The 18522-nt window shown below is 43.8% G+C and overlaps 3 protein-coding genes across 5 annotated transcripts in view; 1 reads left to right on the top strand and 2 right to left on the bottom strand.

Moving 5' to 3' along the window:
• usp13 (ubiquitin specific peptidase 13) overlaps positions 1-8138 on the bottom strand; it is a 33880-nt gene extending 25742 nt beyond the window's left edge. For 2 of the 3 annotated variants that reach the window (XM_005930995.3, XM_005930997.3), the window contains exons 1-6: positions 6893-8138; positions 5052-5177; positions 3189-3252; positions 1930-2051; positions 1175-1317; positions 62-246 (exon numbers count right to left, since the gene is read on the bottom strand). In XM_005930995.3, the coding sequence (XP_005931057.1) occupies positions 62-246; positions 1175-1317; positions 1930-2051; positions 3189-3252; positions 5052-5177; positions 6893-7003 (751 nt within the window). In that variant the 5' untranslated portion in view covers positions 7004-8138. The remainder of the gene's footprint in view (positions 1-61; positions 247-1174; positions 1318-1929; positions 2052-3188; positions 3253-5051; positions 5178-6892) is intronic. The other variant, XM_005930993.3, reaches the window with a different exon arrangement.
• Positions 8139-8252: 114 nt separating this feature from the next.
• Positions 8253-15223, bottom strand: ndufb5 (NADH:ubiquinone oxidoreductase subunit B5). Its single transcript, XM_005931002.3, has 6 exons — positions 15065-15223; positions 12341-12423; positions 11725-11791; positions 11545-11606; positions 9197-9303; positions 8253-8461 (listed from the first exon to the last, which is right to left on the bottom strand). Exons 1-6 carry the CDS (start codon positions 15180-15182, stop codon positions 8341-8343), a joined length of 558 nt encoding a protein of 185 aa, XP_005931064.1. The 5' UTR covers positions 15183-15223; the 3' UTR covers positions 8253-8340.
• A 195-nt stretch (positions 15224-15418) lies between these two features.
• On the top strand, positions 15419-18484 carry mrpl47 (mitochondrial ribosomal protein L47). Its single transcript, XM_005931003.2, has 7 exons — positions 15419-15580; positions 16189-16337; positions 16601-16661; positions 16742-16838; positions 16913-17043; positions 18076-18171; positions 18257-18484. Exons 1-7 carry the CDS (start codon positions 15426-15428, stop codon positions 18366-18368), a joined length of 801 nt encoding a protein of 266 aa, XP_005931065.1. The 5' UTR covers positions 15419-15425; the 3' UTR covers positions 18369-18484.
• The last annotated feature ends 38 nt before the right edge of the window (positions 18485-18522 follow it).

Genomic DNA, 18522 nt, shown 5'->3' with positions numbered 1-18522 from the left:
GAAATAAATGAAATTCTGGATTCATGGAGCGGCTCTTGTGATGATATCAAGAGTCCCAGACCTGCTCCATCGGGGGTGATGGTGTCCAGTTTGACAGCCAGAGGGTAGTTGGTCTCTCTGTAGTGCTCCAGCGCATGGCCGTTACCACCGCTCCCATCAAAGAACCACTTCCCACAGAGCACCGCTCCATCTGTCAGGTTCAGCCACAGGTTCTCTCTCATCTCACACTTCTGACACTTCCAGCCACTACAGACAACAAAACAGACTCGCGTTGTTGATGTGCCGTTTTTAAATCACTCAGTCGTGCCAAGCCTCACTTTTGACTGCAAAATGTCTGTGAAGCTTCTCAGTCATCCAGGTCACAGCAGTCTAAGGAGCTCGGATGGAGAAGCATCTGGACTCCTTTAAGCTGCTTCAAGACGTTTCACCTCTCATCTGAGTTCTAAGGTCAAAACAGTCAATCTGGGACTCTCCACCATTTGACCCTAGAATGAAGAAGCTTCTCGGATGAGAGGTGAAACATCTTCAAGCAGCTTTTCCATCCGAGCCACTTAGACTTTTACTGCAACATTGCATTTTCCTCAACAACAGGGGTGAAAGTCATCGGATTTACAGGTTCTCTCCCGTTCTTTAGTTATCAAAGCAACAGAAACAAAGACTACAAATACAAGACTTTCCTTATATAGAATCATTAAAAACATAGACGTTTACATCCATGCCTATTCAGACACGTATAATAAAATACGCAGCAAAGCCTTTAATAGGTGGAAACCAAAGATTACTTTGATCAATTAAGTGTCAAATGTGAAATATGGTTCACATTTCGTTTTGGCTTCACTAACGAGGTTTTTGTAGTGTGTGCGTGCCATCATTCTGTTTGCAAACACAATAACCTGAATCAATTGGACTTCTATCCAGAGACGTCTTCAAAGTCAACTTAATGGCTTCGTGGTCAAAAACAGACAAAAACCATAACTTTGAAACCAGAATTCTGTGGTGTCGTGATTATTGTTGACATACAGAAAGTACGTGTCAGATTTGACCTCTGACCTCTTCAAAGTCAGTACATTGATCTGAAGGTCAAAGTGATCATGGTGCTATATAGAGCTGTTGTTTCTTACTGCTGTTATTTGTATTGACAGCATACAGGGAATAACACAGACTTCACTCCGACCTGGGTGGGATCCTGACCCCGTTATCCAGCTGTCTGAGGCTTCTGGCATGCCGAGACACCTGGATCTCCTCCTCCCAGGACTCAGGCTCCTGTTTCTTGTAAGCTGATGGTGCATTGAGTACTGCATCACAGGCGATGGTCACCTGGACGTCAGCAGAGTCAGCGGTCAGTATTTTATTTCAGCAATTATTTTCTTACAACTGAACATAAAAGCTCAGAACCACAGAAAAGAGCCAAAGAGGTCATGCAAGATTTGTGCTTAAAAAAGAAAGTGTGTGCCACGTCACATGACTGATTCAACACCGAAAGAGTTAAGAAAAATCCAGCAGCAAAACACACCTGCTCTTTTATTACACTGTACAATTAAATATTTTCCACCGCAGCAACATGAAATTGCACATGCATTAAATAATAAAACAGACGTCGAGGTCGTGCCAAAGCCAAGCTCTAAAAGCCAAACTAACGAATAAATGTGTGAAAAGTCTCTTCTGTGCTCCATGCAAGCAGTAAACACAGAAAACAAGGCACATACAGGTGCACCACATGGTTCCCCGAAATGTTTGCAAAGGTGTACATCTCACAGGTCACCCACCAATCCTCTATAATGAAGTTCGTTTTTGAATTTTCACAGATGTTTTTGAACCTTGAATGTAAAACATATGGATTGAGACCAAATGGTGGCTCTACAAGACAGACGGGGTGGCCACTCAGGGAACCATCAGCGTGCACTGTAACGGTAACACCGACTCACTGACCAGAGCGGGCAACTCCTCAATATTTGGTAAGGGGATCTCGAAGTGGTCTGGAAAAATGACGAGCTTGGCCTCATCCTCGTATTCATAGTCCTCCCCGTTAAAATCACGGTTCAGCTCTAAATCTTTCAGGGAGGAAGCAAACAGTCAGCTGCCACTGAGTTTGTTCTGAAATATCTTTACTTGATGTTCTTTTCTGCTTGAATTTGAGATGATGATTTGTTCCTTTAGTCAGTAGCGGATTTCTAAGGAGTGGGCTTTGATCACCCTCCATACAGAGCATTTGTTTTCCACTGCAGCCTAAACATGCATAATGACTCAGTGGGAAACAGGATCATAGGTTAACCCTGACAATGCTGTTATGCCTACTGATTGCATGCGACGTCAGCAGCTAGCGCCTTAATTAGATCACTGGACCAACGTGGGGATTATGGCGGATACGTACATAACCGCTGTCACATCAAGATCTTAAAAGGATAACAGGAAGAACTGCTCCAAAGAAGGAGTCCTCAGGAAGAGGCAGGTAATGGCTGGAGGGCTGATCTAATCTACCCTTCATGGAGTGGAAGGAATTCCTCCGTCAGGAAGGAGGCAGAGTCACCTGGTCCTCTGGCCGCAGCGTCATAGCTGCAGCAGAAGCGTGTCAGCAGCCTGGACGGGAGGTTGACAGGCGGTGGCAGCTGAGAGGCCGGCGACTCTCCCTCTCCGCACCCCCAAAGAGGCGGAGATGAAGGGGAGCGGGCCAGGATTTGATTTAGAACAGTTACCAACCACATTTACAAATAAATGAGCTATATTTAGAGAACAAGATGAAGCGGAGGAAGAAGAGGAGGGGACACATCATGAGGAATATCTGACGCTTTGGGTAAAGGCTGGCAAGAGGGGCGGCTGGAGGGTCACGACAGAGCAGGAGATGCGTTTCTGACCACATTAACATTAAACCACCAAAACAGTAAATTACTTCTGGAGCTGCACTTTTGCAAACACCAATCAACGAGATTTACTGTTCAGGTATGATTTAGTGCTTTAATCCTGCCTCTGCTAGAGTATAAACAGTTGATTACTCATTTTCCTGTTCTCGTGCTACAAAATCCGTAAACGTGATCGTCGTTACTCTGGTACATTTAAGTTCTGACGATAGGTCTCGTGGTGAGGAAAGGAGCATTTAGTGAGTTTCTTGTACCAGTGAAGTAAAACCCTGAATGCTTTTACTTATATTCATAAGGCTGTAAACTCTACTTGCACCACTGCCTCGGTCTTACCTAGAAACACTTTTCCATTTCTTCTTCTGGGGATGGCGCCGCCTCCAGCAGCTCCGGTGGCTTTCTGTAGGAAACATCACATTTAAACACCTTTCAGCACCCTGCACAGACATCCAGAATTACTTGAAAAAACACATTTTTATGCCGTGCTAAAGCCCATCCAGATAGTTGTCATTTTGTTAGGAATAGATGCTGGACGTTCCAGGTGCCGGGGTCAGTTTACAAGGCAAGCGGAAAACCCCGACCATGGCAGGGTCAACATACAGGATGATTAATAAAGTGCTTCAGTACGACAGATACTGTTTACATCATGCGTGGGCCTGTCTTTGCCTGTAGTGTGTGTCATGGTCTTTTTCTGCCTCTGCTGCAATTCTCTTGTCTCTTCATTGAATGTCGTCAAGTGCGATCAAAAAGGCAGCATGAACACAAAAACAAAGAATAGTAACATTAACATATTTTAGCTTTGACACAGTTATTGAATGGCTTAGGACCGTGAATCTGCAGAATCATCAGTTGGCAGCACAACTCCACAGCGCCACCAACTGGTTTCCTTTCAGTTTGATCAGGTTGGCCTGAATGAGCCTCTCTCGGTGGGTAAACAGGGCAGAAAGACGGAGAATGCTGACACGCTTGAGACCGAGTGGACCCATGGGAAAAAACCCAGCAGACACAGGAGCCTGCAGAATGTGAGCAGCTGTTTGTGGACAGATCCAGGCATTGAAATAGCAGTTCTCTACAAAGCAGAGCAGAAGCCAATTAGAGGCAGCAGCTCTGATCTTTGTCGGTCACCATCCAGTTTTCATAGAAAAACTAGAAAAACGTTCAGTGAGGAAAGTTAGAGGTGAGAAACAGGCCTGAAAACATCAAGTGTTACACACAAACAGGGGGGTGTAATGATTTGCAAATGAACCCATAGGGGTCCAGCGGGCGATCGTGGCTCAAGAGTTGGGAGTTCGCCTTATAATCGGAAGGTTGCCAGTTCGAGCCCCGGCTTGGACAGTCTCGGTCGTTGTGTCCTTGGGCAAGACACTTCACCCGTTGCCTACCGGTGGTGGTCAGAGGGCCCGGTGGCGCCAGTGTCCGGCAGCCTCGCCTCTGTCAGTGCGCCCCAGGGCGGCTGTGGCTACAATGTAGCTGCCATCACCAGTGTGTGAATGTGTGTGTGGATGGGTGGATGACTGGATGTAGTGTAAGGTGCTTTGGGGTCCTTAGGGATTAGAAAAGCGCTATACAAATACATTTACCAAGACGATGCTAACTTGCATCTATTATGCTGCATCAGCCTCTGTGGGAGGAGAGTCTGTGTCCTGAACTGGCCTACCTGCCTGCAGTCCAGCTTCACCAACTGGAAACACTTATTGAAATGAACAATATGACCGAGCAGATGTAGGACCGTGGAGCAACTGGGATGCTGCATCAGACAGGGCCGGGATGACGTTCCTCTCCCAAAACTCAAGCACCTGGCCTACTCGCTCTCCAGACACTTTTTTCATAAACATTTCTCTCAGTTTAAACATCTGCGATAAAACGCTTTTACAATTTGACACGTTGTGATTCTTTTTGTGCGCAAGAAATCTGGATTTAATTTGGTCTTATGTGTTAACAATCATCATTTAAATATATGAATCAATATTCCACACATCACTGGTTTTACTCAGGAGTTGTTTTTTTAGCTTTTCTGTTCGACTCTGTTAAATTCTATTAAATGAATTACCTTTATGTGCTACGGATTCAAACGTGCTCTATAAACAGGATTTGAAAAGCACTTTAGAAACAAAGATGATTTCTGTGCTCTGAATTCTACTTTAGTCTGTATTTACAATCAACGCCCGACAAAGCACATGGAGCAGGTGGAAGACGCACCTCTTTGACGTGCCGTTTGAGGTGCATGTAAACGCTCTGTCCTGTTTTGCGATAATGTCGCTCCACATGTTCTCGACCGAAGCCCAGGAATGTGTTCATACACACATACAGGCCTCCCTCAGACTCCTGCGGAGCAAAACAAACAATAACAATGAGAAAGCACAACTGGCACAACAACAACTGGCACACTATGAGCACATTTGAAATATTTCTTACCGTGGGAACAATTTCAGGATCTTCTATTTTGCCCAGTTTGCCAAACTCATCACGGTAACATCAAACACAGAGATATGATTCTGACACTTTCCAAACTCTTTCTCGCTCAAAGAATTATTATTTGCACCAAAAACTTTCCACCTTTCAGCATTTGTGCTGCTGACAAGCATTCGTTTTAATGCAAATGCCTCCTCTGACAGGTCATTTAAGCCAAGGAAAGTAATTGATTATTGTCTCATATTAGGCTTCATACGAGCAACATGATACAACAATTTTATGCTGTTGTTTCTGAAACTGAAAAGCATCCCATTACAGGCAGACTATTTCATTAACATGTCTGAGCTCTTGGGAGAATGATTTTTACCTTTAGTAACAGCCCATAAGCTGAGACTGATGTGTGTCATGTCATTGAGAGAAGAACACGATTCTTTGGTCAACTTGTTATTATCAAAAAATGTCCACGTGAACAGTGACAGACCTAAACATGCTTTCAAATCTACAATAATCAACCTTTTCCTTTCCTTGACAGTTCACTTCACATGGGAAAACAACACACTTGGAAAATACACCTTCAAAGTTAACCTAAATCTGCGACCAGGCCAGGCCTTATAAACCCGCCGTGATAAACCTTTAAGTGGCCCAGAGTGACATATGAGCCTCAACAGTGCAAGGGTAAAAATAACCCAGTCCTCAGGCCAACATGACAAACTCCAGACAGCTGAGTCACCTTTAAAAACGGGTTCAGTCGAGAAAGCGAGATTTCATTGGGGCAAAGAAATGTTATTTATATCTGTCACAGGTAGGAAGGGTACCTGTGGCAGATACAAAAATGCAGGGTTCAGTTCACGTACAGGAATAACTGAATCATCAGCGCATGAAACCCCTTAAAGGTTCAAATAAAGTAAAGCAGCAGCTGTGTTCATGATGTCCCTGCTGTCCTATTCACAGAAGAAAAGTAAAATGACAAAAATAAAGCAGAATAAGCATTTTCATATAGCAGAAGCATTAAATCTTTCGCTTTTTGACTCATTATAGTCACAGTGTTGCAGAGACACCATGTGACCCCATAAAAGCTACTAAAAACCAAAACAACACCATTAGGGTCTTTAAACGTGCACAAATCCTGTTTGAGAACAGAAACATCACCGTGGACACAGTTCCAGCCAAGCACCACTGACGCACTTTAGGCCATTTTCAGACAAATTACAGACTATAAAAGGCCAAGAGTGGAGCAGTGAACTCAGTGTGCTGCTGCTGGAGGAGGACTTGAGCCCAGCTTCAGGCAGGTGTAGGTGTGTGGCTCCGTTTATTGGTCTAACTGGCCTTTGTGTGGACCTCCAGTAGTAGTGGGGTGGTGTGAAGTGGACACAAAGGAAACCCCTTTCATCTCTTTCGCCTGAGACGTAAACACCCTTTAATTGTCTTTTCCCCTCTCAAGCTCGCGGGGACGGTGACCATGGAGACACGTTCATTTACAGCAGATTCACGTGCGCCGCTGAGCTCGTGCAAAACAAGCTGTCAGCTCGCTTGCGACGCACTTTCTCTCCCCAAACAAGCCGCTCGTGTCGCACCGAGTGTGTGTGTGTGTGTGTGTGTGTGAGGAGGGGGGCGACAGGCACACTTACGGGAGAGTCGAAAGAAAAGGCGCACTCGCTCTTGAACACCCGGTCTCCTGTTCTGGGGACCCTGATGGTGGGCATGTATGGGACCAGCAGCTCTCCGAGGTCTGCAGCCATCTTCGCATTCCTGCTTCTCGCACCACAGTGCTGCGGAGCCTCCGGGGCAGCGCCTGTCACAGGAGAGGATGCTATTTTTAAAGCACTCCGTCTCTACATTCCTCCGACCAGGGGGATGTGACGCTGAAAAACATAAAAATAAAATGACCGAGGGGTGGAGGCAGGCAGGCTGCTGCACGGTGCGGCGCAAAGCTGATGTTGTTCTTTTGTGTTTCTATTCTTTTTCTTGCCTCCCATCACACACAAAAAGAAAAATCTCGGACCTGCGCAGAAATTACATTGCTGCTGTTGGCTGTGGTGACGCCGCTGTGCCGCTCCTGCTCACGGGGATGTTTTACGAGAAGGCCCCTCCCACCTCTGAGGATGATTCATAAAGCCGCCCACATTTACTACAGCATGTTTCCAGCTTCCAGGATTCAGGAAGTGCGTGATTATGGAGGACACTTTGATTTTTAGTAGCTGCTGATGATCCTTTATCAATCTGCAGTCGGTTTGGTTTGTTTAAAAAAGAGAGAGAGCAGGAAATGTCATTGCTCTGCAGGATTTTGCGAATATAATAAGTAAATAAACAAAAAATATACTGCAGATGGCAGATTTTTATTTTTAATATGTGATTTTAAGTCCACTTGTGCTGCGTGTGTCTAAAGAAGCCCTTTGTCCGCATGACCAGGCTAGTCTTGTCTGCAGAGCTCTGCCACCCGGTGGACGCTCGTGTTCATCGCAAGAAAATATAAACTATAAACCAGCAGGAGACCAACCTTCCTCAGAGATCTGGAAGAATTTACAGTACAAATAAATGTAAGGTGCAATTTGTTTTTAATTGCACTTGGCTGAAGCTTTCTCAGCCCTGGCTAAGCATTTGGATATATCTTGATCTTTGTCAACAGGCCAAGTATATCCTGGACAGGTTGTCAGCTCGATGCCGGGTTGATACAGAGACGGACAACCATAGGAGACTTTTAGAGTCACTAATTAACCCCACTAACTGCACGCGACGGAGAAAATTCAAACTCCTTCATGGAAAAAAAAATGTAATTATAGATATTATGCACATTTGATTTACTCTTCAACTTGAACTTTATTGGATGATTTCAGCTCAGAAGTATTCACACAAACTGAAGACAGGGGGTCTCAGTGGGTTTCCTGCTCCGACACAAGCTGCCAGTCCCCGATCATCTGTAACTCTGGAATATCATCACGGTAAAGGTGTTTGCTGTATGAACTGAATTAAGACGCTAAAACATTAATATCAGAGTTCGATAGATACTTTATTCACGCAATAAGGGAAAAAATGTACAAACAGTGAGATTGATGTACAGATGACAGAAACATCTGGATTAATGGTCAGGCGATGACTTGGGGCTGTTGTCAATTAGCTCCTTGTTAAGGGTCGGCACTTGAAACCAGGGGCCGTCTCCTTGCTGCCTCATATGGCGACGCACCTCCAGCTGCGTCAGTCTGTGACAACAAAATCATGAATAAAAAGAGGCGGAGAATGTAACACCATGCTTTAAAAATGAGCAACCGATTAAGTATGGAAGACTAATAATGTACGACGCTCGTAAAATAACAAAGAACTACATTTGTCACAGCTCCAGCACACACACTTAAATTGATTCCTCAAGATTTACCAATCTTGATCTTATTGAATTTACCAATTTCAATAACCAATCTGCATATTTTTCAGAGAGCGTGTTCTGAAAAGGCTCGCCTGCACCTGTTTTCTTTTGGAGAGAGAAGAAAAACAAAAAACTGAGGTTTTCCACATCAGTGGAAGAATGCTATTATCAAGGAATGCAGCTGCTCTGCACACCCTTTCAGGATCCCTCCCTCCTACTGCATCATGTTCTGGTGCTTTCCATGACTGGACACACTTAAGAACGGCTGCCGCTTTAGCGTTTGCAGTGAGTTTTCCATGACGGTGGTAGCAAACTGCTGTTTCCCATTTGTGCTGTAAAGCACATTTGTAAACCTCTGTGCCAGTTAAAAACAATCTCTTGGATGCTTCCCTCTGTAAAACTCAATATCAAGACACTGTTGGTTACACTACATAAACAGCTAAACACCAGCTGTGGCACATCAGTGTATCGTGTGGTGTATATCAGCCAAGCAGAGACGTCTTCTAAAAGCATTTAAATGCATGTGTTTGTGTTGATGGTGAAGCGCATGAAGCACACTGGCAGTAACACCCACCTCATGTCTGCTTTTTCCTTTTCAATCTGGATTGCAGCCATCATCTTTTCGTAGTCCTTCACTGGGGAATCATAGATGTTCCGTGTGATCCACCTGGTGATGGGGTGCTGAAACAACAGAGCACAAGGATTTGGTGCAAACATAGGACTGTCCCTTTAGTGCAGGCATGTGACATACATTTGTTGCAGTTCAGTGTTATTGTGGTTACAGAGGAGCTTTGGTCAAGTAAACTTTCTTGAGGGGACATTTTTTATCCTGTTTTAATTCTTAAGCTCAAGATCCGCCTCACCAACAGCTTAAGGTCATAAGGAGCATTTACCAGGCTCTGCCCATGAAAACTCAGAAACCATACACTTTTTTTACAAAGATTATTTTCCTTTGGAGATGCTTTCATGTTGACTGTGGCTGGTGCTGCTGTGCGTTCGTGTCGTCTGGATCGGCTTTGGTGAATGTTTTGGGTTTGGTGTTGACATCTGTCCAGCCTCGCTTGTGGAATATTCCACTCTCACCCAAGGTGGAAGCGTGCCACTTGTGGCTAGGGAAGATTGAGTGCTTTAATGAACTTTGATTCACTGCTTGATCAAAGCTTGTGTGCCAAAACACACTGGAGGGTTTTTTTTTTAGGAATAAAAGCATTTTAAAAAAAAATAGAGTGTGCCACTGAGTCCTTTGAAGACTTTGCTTAAAAATCATACCCAGTTTAAAATCAGTTGCTTTCTCCTTATCAGAAGCCTCCTTAGACAGGAGACTAGCATGGCTGCTATTTTTAGCTCCTTTCCTGGAAGTCCCGGTCTGTTCCATTGCACTTGTGCATCTGCAGCACATGATGGATCTCCTCCAGTGTGTCACTGCAATAATACTTCAACTCTAACTTCATTTTGGGGAAAAGGACAAAGAGCCAGAATCTGGAAAGTGCAAGGCAGTCGTCAGTGTGTGGACACAGACTGGTACGTGCTACGTACAGACTGCTTGCTCCAAGTCCAGAGATTATACTCTCACCATCTACAAGTCCGCTATGGCCTGCTTGAGTCCCAGTGATGGGACACTGGGCCATGTTGCCACTGTGTGCACCTATGTGTCTATGGAACTGTGCAGGCTGCACTACCGCACCCCCACACCCTCAGAGATGCAGGATTTTGAACTGAGCACTGATAACAAGCAGGATGGTCCCTCTCCTCTTTAGTCTGAAGGATGCTGTGTTCATGTTTTCCAAAAAGAATATTACACTTTGATTTGTCTGACCACAGGACTGTTTCCCACTTGGCTCCAGTCCATTTTAAACGAGCTTTGTCCTGGATCATGTTCACATACGCCTTGTCTTTACATTATGATGCTTTGACATGCATTTGTTGATGACACGGTGACAGAATTATATCGGTTTATCTCTGACAGGAGCAAACAGGAGGGACACAAAGTAAGGAAACAGCCCAGGGCAGACGCACACCCAGGCTACTGCAGCCCTTTGGCATACAGGTCGTTTGCACAACCAGGTCAGCTATGCCAGGGCTCCATGTCTGGTTTGAATGCAGAGCAGCCTGAGGGCCTGGAACTGAAGGGCAGCCAATATTGATTTTCTCCTTGTCCCTTTGCCCCAAAAGGAGGTTTCTCCAGAATCTCCAGATGTGCTGATATTATTTATTGTGAATGATGAGATATTCAGTCTTCTTTGTGGTGAGAAACATTCAGTTTTGTGCAGATTAGTGAGCCTCTGCTCATCGACACGTCTGAAACTCTGCCTCTCTAACATTATCTTTTTATGCACAATCATGTTACTGACCTATTATCAGTTAACTTCATTAGATGTGAATTTCCCCCCAGTTATTTCTTTTTAGTACTGCTTACTTTTCAAGCTTTTTTTTTTTGGCCTCCATCCCATCAGTTTTTTGTTAAACCACATTGCTCTAATCAAATTCAAAACGATCAAATGTTTTCAAATAATGTTTTCAAATAATTTTGGCCTGTTATAGGATACCTGTCAAAAAATAAAGATGCTGCATTGCACATAATGAGCCAGCTCTGCCTCACCGACATAACAGACATTTAATCGAGCAACATAATGACGTGCAATGCACGCTGTTTCAGTCGAGGCTTCTTTTAACTCTACACTGAACGGGGCCCTCGGAGAGACTTTTACCTGAGGGGCCCGTCGTAGCACCTGGGTTTGAAAATGTAACACAACAGTCCCATAAAACACTCACTGGAGGAAAACATGATGTTGGGGGGGTTAACAATGAATATGCACATACTATGATTACACTTCAAAATAAAATCCGTGAGCACCTTAATACGAGTTTGAAGCAATGACAGAAAGAAGCACCACAAACAACCAAAGAGACAAAGGGACGCACCTTGTAGTACTCCCAGTGCTCGGGCTCGTAGCCTTCAGGAATTTCAGCCAGCTCTGCCTCACCTACACGACAGACATTTAATCGAGCAACAGAGATATTCATTCCATACGTATTTGAGTAAGTCCTGGAAAATATTAGAAGCCGACTAGAATACACAATAAAACACTTATGCTTACTCACCGATGAAGATATTCACCCCCGTGACGACGATAGCCACTGGAACACCAGTCAGCAAGATGTAAAATTGCTGAGGGAAAAAATGAGAAGAAAATCAAATATATGGCAAATTCAGTTGTTGATGCGTGCAAGTCACCATCCAAAATTAACCAAGTAAGAAATATCTCTTACTTTTTAACTCAGGGAACTGACTTTTTAATTTTTTTTTAAACCAGCTTAAACAGTATCATGTTGGCCATTTTAGTTTTGATGTATGCACTGCTCTCTGCTGCTGGTGCCTTTGAGAAAGATGAGTAACACAAATATGGAAGCTTGTTTTTTGGCTGAGTGTAAGAACATGAACACAAACATTCTTTAAAATAGGAGAGAAAACATGGTTACTATTTAGAAACCTGCACTGTGGGTGAATAATAAACTTCCAACAGTACGTCTGAGCAGTCAAGGAAAATATGTTGAGGGAAAACTTCCTTTGTTACATTTCAATAACAAGATTTTGTTTTGTTCTTTCAAAAAGGTGAACACAAACATTATGATTAAAATGATACAGCAAAGTTAACAGAGAGCACTTCTGCTGTGTATGTACGTGAGCTTGGTGGATGTGATGGTGCTCTGCACTTACCAATAGGCGCAGAAATCTCCTGTCATAGTAGTCAGAGGGTTTGATGACAAACAGTCTCTTTCCATGACCCCAACGGACCGCAACTGCAAAACAGGGCACAGTTACTATCATGATGCCTGTGATTGGTTATAGTGAGCACGCACGCTGCCTCCTCAGTTGCATGGAGGCTCTGTCCAGTGTACCAAGTATCTCTATAATGCATTACAAATGCAAAGTCTATGACCTACCACTACATCATGATTAGGTGGGTGGAGCTTGTATTTTGTGTTGTTTTTCTAGCAGGCTGAGATGTTTTACATGGTTGACACATTTGCCCCATCTCCCTTGTTGAAGAGACGTTGTTTCTAATGGTGGCTGCCCGATTGAGTTTAGTGCTATAATTACATATTCATATAATTAGACTACAAAAACTCAGATTATGATTACGTTTCACTTCAACAATAAATAATCCCAGATAGGGCTGGGCGATATATCGAGTTTTTTAAAAATATCGATATATTTTCATATGAGATATAAGATGTGACAATATCGTTTATATCGATATAGTCTATGTTACGTTATAATTATACTTGTGGAGCCGCAGGTTTGCCTCTCTTTCGTCCACTTTTGTCTCTACGCAACGTTACTCGGCCTCGCCTCGCCTTCACTGAACACAACTCCGCCTCCCCCATAGCTTCACCTGCAGGCAATGACAAGATGAAAGCGGAAAATCTCCGTTAGCGAGTTACCGTGCGTGGGGCTGGGCGGCGTCAACGTGTTAGCGAGTTAACGACATGCAGCCCGGAGGGGCTGCACGGCCTAAAATCCTTTCATTTTTTCAAAAATCGACAGTGCACCTTATGTATGAATTCTGGTTGTGCTTACTGACCGCGAACCGATTTTATGTGGTACACAGCGCTGTCAAAAAATGTTTTAATATGACTTTGCTAAGCTACGGAGCTGCACCGCTTGATGGATTGTCGGAGGATTACGGCTACCGAGGAGGAGCCTCGCGGAGTGATACGTACTGTGTGTGTAAGGACCACAAATGGCACCTGTTCAGAGACGTGGTGCAGCTGTGAAATCTGTCTCTTTGTTATTACGCTCAGCGTCTATTAGTTTACATTTTGACTGCACAATTGTGAGCTTTTTGTTATGCACAAAAACAACATTGTTTTCTTTTATTTATGGACCATGATTATTTAATAAATGCTGATAATTTATTTTTGAGTAATTTCTTCATGTACATCTACGCTGTATGTAAATAAAAGTGCCCGTGTGACAGCAAGAAGGTCCTGAGTTCAATTCCACCATCAGGCCGGGGTCTTTCTGTGTGGAGTTTGCATGTTCTCCCCGTGTTTGCGTGGGTTCTCTCCGGGTACTCCGGCTTCCTCCCACCGTCCAAAGACATGCAGCTTGTGGGGCTAGGTTAATTGGATAATCCAAATTGCCACTAGGGGTGAATGTGCGAGTGAATGTGAGTGTGAATGGTTGTCTGTCCCTGTGTGTTAGCCCTGCGAAAGACTGGCGACCTGTCCAGGGTGTACCCCGCCTTTCGCCCTATGACAGCTGGGATAGGCTCCAGCGCCCCCCGCGACCCTGAAAAGGATAAGCGGAAGCGAATGGATGGATGGCAGTCATCCATTACTGCGGACATCTTCTTAGTAATAATCTTTGGTTTGACCATATGGGCAAAAATCAAGAATGACCATCACTGCAGCTCTTCAAATGTGTATTCGTGTGGCTGTTCCCTTTAGAGGTTGCCACAGCAGATCGTCTCCCTCCTTCACTACATCCACGAATCTTCTCAGCGGCCTTCCCTTTTATCTGCCTTTGCAAAACAAATCCACTACCTCTCCTCTGTAATTGTCCAAACCATCTCAGCCTTGCTTCTCTAACTTTGTCTCCAAAGCGCTCAGCCTGAGCTCATGTGCTCATTTCTAACCTTGTCCATCATGGTCACTCCCAATGAAAGTCTGAGCATCTTTAACTGTGCCACCTGCAAATCTGCCTTCTGCCTTGTAAACATTTATTTTCGCTCTTGCAAAGTATTGCATGAACTGTTTAAAACAGGGGTAGGGAACTCCAGGCCTCAAGAACCTGTGTCCGGCAGGTTTTAGATGTGTCCTTGAGCCAACAAAGCTGATTTAAAGGGCTAAATTAGCTCCTCAACATGTCTTGAAGTTCTGCAGAGGCCTGGTAATGAACTAATCATTTGATTCAAGTGTGGTGACCCAGGGTGAGATCTAAAACCTGCAGGACACCAGCTCTCGAGGACTGACGGTCCCTACCCCTGGTTTAAAGGGTGTCCCACTGAGTCAGGTGGCTTTACTGAAACTTTATAATTTAAGGATATTAAAGAACATGTCGCTATTAAAAACATGGTGAAACGCCTTTAGATAAAACTGCAGACCATAGCACTGCATGCAACAAGCAGATTTATGTTAAGCGTTGACACAGAGATGACAAACTATCATTCAAACCCTGTAACCCAACTAATGTTTACTAAATACGCACCGCTTACTGCAATGAAAAGGCAGAGGTTGAAACTGGAGGATAAACAGTGGCGTATATAAACAGTACATATGTATACGGAGCTATAATAAAGTCACTGTCTTCCTTTATTGACACCAGGACAGACGTTAACAGCTAGCTCATGTTAGCAAGCTAACAAGGTCATGAGAAAAGACAAGCAGCCTTCCGGTCAGTCGTCTCATTTTTTTAAACGACTGGGGTGTGTCTTACCTTTATCTGTGCGGGGGATTGCTCGAGTGAGTAAATTAGCCGCAGTATTTCCAGATTTCAGAGGACTCAGTCTGGCTGCAAAAGCAGCAACAGACCTGAGAACGCTCGTGCCCACCATCGTTACTTTGGGAGGACGGCCCAGCAACACGAACTGTGATTGGCCGTTAAGCGAATAAGCGAATCATATTTGATAAGAGCACAGGTGTAATTTATTTTCAACTGAAATGTTATACGGGGTTTTATTATTAAATTAATATTATAATAATGTATTTAGCACCATAAAATTATTTAAAAATATACCTTTCTTCTTTTTTCTTTCTTTTTTTTTTAAGAAAAAGAGACAAAATGCATTCTGGGTAATATGGGAAGCGCTACATCAAAAATGGCGGCGTCCTCATCCGCAGGACGCGTTTTGACTCTTTGCAAGCAGTTTCAAAATGTCTTTAGGATATCATCAGCGACAAACGCGCGACAGGGCGCTGTTAGTTCGGCCAAATGCCAGACTTCTCTTCTCAGGTAAGAGATCAGTTTAATGCATTCCCCAAAACGGAACAATAATGTGGGTTAACAACGACACATTCAAAGCTGTCGGTCAACAGCTCAGCAGCCACTGTTTGCGCAAAGATGCCAGTGATTGTTTACAGCAAAGTCAAAGAGACAGGTTTTCTTTATTACGGTGAGGTAGAAACCCCGAGTTCCCATGTTGATGTACTCAGTGGACATTTATGGTTTTATGGCTGTATTTAAGACTGAAGTGAGATTTTGACTGCTGTGATCGTGGGGTCTCCATTATGTCCCATCAATACACAGCTGTTAACTATACGTGTGAAAAGTAAGTCACAGCCTAAAGACTAACTGACAGGTCAGTGATGTTTTAGGACAGAAGAGGCTCCAAAGAACTTCAAATGATCCAAAGTCTTATTTGACGTTAAAGAGCTTAACACCAAAAATATCTGCCTGGGATTAAACCAGAAAGTGCTGAAATGTAACACTTAAATTTCAAGATGGAATTCCCTGAATTCAGTTTTTGTTGTTTGGGTTTTTTTTTAATTCCGGAAAAATAATTTACCTGCTTTGGCATTTGTTATCAGGCTGACTGTGTGCACTTTCTTCATGTTCAACAGGGAGAAGTCTCCCATCGTCACCCCATCCTGGAGCAATCCCATCAGCTCTCCAGGTCAGTATCGAGCTCTGCACACAACCATCAGCAGGAGAGGACTAGAGGAGTTCTTTGATTCACCTGAGAACTGGGGAGAGGCCAATGTGAAGTCAGGTAAAATATTACAGCACGCAAAGAGAACATTGTCTGCAGGTTTGATTGTAGTTTGAATCAACCTGAATATGTTCATTTTATTTGCACCTGAATGTAGATCAGTGTAAACACAATCTGCTAAACACTATTTATCAGCACAATTTGTTAAAAAGTATAGTAAATACTGTTTAACAAATTGTTTGTGGTCAGATGTGTGAGTTTAGAGTAACATGATCATTTTACTATTGCACTAACGAGGTTGTTATAACTTCTTGCACTATTAGGTGCACCGTGGACTGCCAAACAACTGAGAACAAAGAGCAATGAGGACTTGCACAAACTCTGGTGAGCTGTGTGGAAATGAAGCGTCTCAGTGGAAACATTTAAAACATTTAGCGGCGTGTAACCCTCTGATTGTGTCTCAGGTACGTCCTGCTAAAAGAAAAGAACATGCTGCTCACACTTGAACAGGAAGCAAAAAGGCAGAGGGTCCAGATGCCAAGTCCAGAAAGACTAAGAAAGGTTCGTCTCATGCTGAGCTGATAGCTGACACGATGTGGGTGCCAATGATTATATGAGGCTTTCTCCCCTCCCAGGTTGAGCGGTCCATGATCAGGCTAGAGACGGTGGCGAAGGAGAGAGAGAGCGCACTGCGTCTGCTGCAAACAGGACAAGAGAAAGGCCGACCAGGAGCCTGGAGGAGGAACATATTTGGATATGTGTACTGGTGAGGGCAGTCTTGCATATCAGACCTACATGGGAAAAAGAAATGTCATACCTTTATCATATGGTGATGGGGAAACGGCCTGTTTGCAGGACATAGTAGGTCCATATAAACACATGTGGTCCAAGCTTTGTTACACATATTTCATTCTCAGATTGAGCCTGAAAAATATTATCAGTGTTTTCTTGGATTGAAAAATAAAATAAAGAGTATTTACAAAGAAACCAGTTTAAGCTGCTTTCAGCTCTGCGATATGCTGTTTGATCCTGCTGGAAGCAGTCATCAGAAGATCAGCATATTGTTGTTATAAAGGGATGAAATGATCAACAACTATACTCAGCTAGGCTGTGGCATTTAAATAGCCCCTACACATTATACCACCACCACCATCAGCCTGAACTGTTGATCCGAGGCAGGATGGATCTAGGATTTCATGTTGTTTATACCAAATTTGGACTATTGTCTGAATGTTGCAGCAGAAATGAAATCTCATCAGACCAAACAATCTTTTTCCAATCTTCTGTTGCCCGGTGCTGGTGAGCCCTTGTGAATTGTAGCCTCGGTTTCCTGTCTGACAGGAGCGGCAATCCATGCGGTCTGCTGCTGCTGTGGCCCACCTGATCCTAGGTTCGACATATTGCGTGTTCAGATATGCTCTTCTGTATGCCTTGGTTCTAACATGTGGTGATTTGAGTTACTGTTTCCTTCCTATTGGCTTGAAACAGCCTATCAGTTCTCCCCTGAAACCACCAGGCTATTGTTTGGACAGAGAACTGCCACTCATTGGACAAATTTTCAGCAGTTTTGAACTACTTGGAGCAGCCAATCTGGCACTAACAACCACATCACGTTCATCTTAACCTTGCCGCAATGCGATTGGCTTAAAGCGCTTCGAGTGCTCAGAGTAGAAAAGCACCACGTAAGCACTCGTCCATAGTTGTGGTAATGAGCAGCTGAACCGATTCATCCTTGGCAAAGCTAATTTGAGACTTTTTTTGGACGCCCTGTAATCTCATTGATTTATTTCCTCCACAGGTATCGATTCAAAGAGTATGCTATTCCCTGGTACATGAACAGACGATACAAGCGCAAGAGGTTCTACACACCCAAGTTTGTTGAACCACATATAAGGTAAGACCAGTGTATGCAATATCATGTACATTTTTAAGTACGTGATACTTTTCTTACAAAGGATTTTACTTCCTTTCTCCTTCAGGCTGCGTATTGAGAATTACCTTCGGGAAAGGGCAAGGAATGAAAACTTAAAGAAGAGACGTCTCGCCAAGTTACAGGAGAGGTTCCCCCAGATTAAAGCTCCTGCATCCTGAAAATGTGGATCTGACTAGTGTGAATCAGCTCATCAAATAGCCATGGATGGACTGAAACTGTTGTATGACCACCTTTCATGTGATCTCAAAGATAAATTATGTAAGATGGCTCTAAAGTGTGCCGCTCTCTCTGTTTGACCCCGACTCCGGTGTT

Source organism: Haplochromis burtoni, unplaced genomic scaffold (assembly GCF_018398535.1).
Source record: "Haplochromis burtoni strain Fernald_Lab_line unplaced genomic scaffold, NCSU_Asbu1 Contig_133, whole genome shotgun sequence".
In the NCBI taxonomy this organism is placed as follows: domain Eukaryota; kingdom Metazoa; phylum Chordata; class Actinopteri; order Cichliformes; family Cichlidae; genus Haplochromis; species Haplochromis burtoni.
This window is presented reverse-complemented; position numbering and strand designations above follow the sequence as displayed.

Excerpts from the sequence above, each read along its gene's own strand:
- ndufb5 (XM_005931002.3), bottom strand. The coding sequence starts at position 15,182 with ATGGTGGGCACGAGCGTTCTCAGGTCTGTTGCTGCTTTTGCAGCCAGA. Across the intron at positions 11,792-12,340 it reads GGAGATTTCTGCGCCTATTG|CAATTTTACATCTTGCTGAC; the intron begins GTAAGTGCAGAG and ends TTTTTCCCTCAG. Across the intron at positions 11,607-11,724 it reads GGGGGTGAATATCTTCATCG|GTGAGGCAGAGCTGGCTGAA; the intron begins GTGAGTAAGCAT and ends TCTGTCGTGTAG.
- mrpl47 (XM_005931003.2), top strand. The coding sequence starts at position 15,426 with ATGGGAAGCGCTACATCAAAAATGGCGGCGTCCTCATCCGCAGGACGC. Across the intron at positions 16,662-16,741 it reads GAGGACTTGCACAAACTCTG|GTACGTCCTGCTAAAAGAAA; the intron begins GTGAGCTGTGTG and ends ATTGTGTCTCAG. Across the intron at positions 16,839-16,912 it reads GTCCAGAAAGACTAAGAAAG|GTTGAGCGGTCCATGATCAG; the intron begins GTTCGTCTCATG and ends CTCCCCTCCCAG.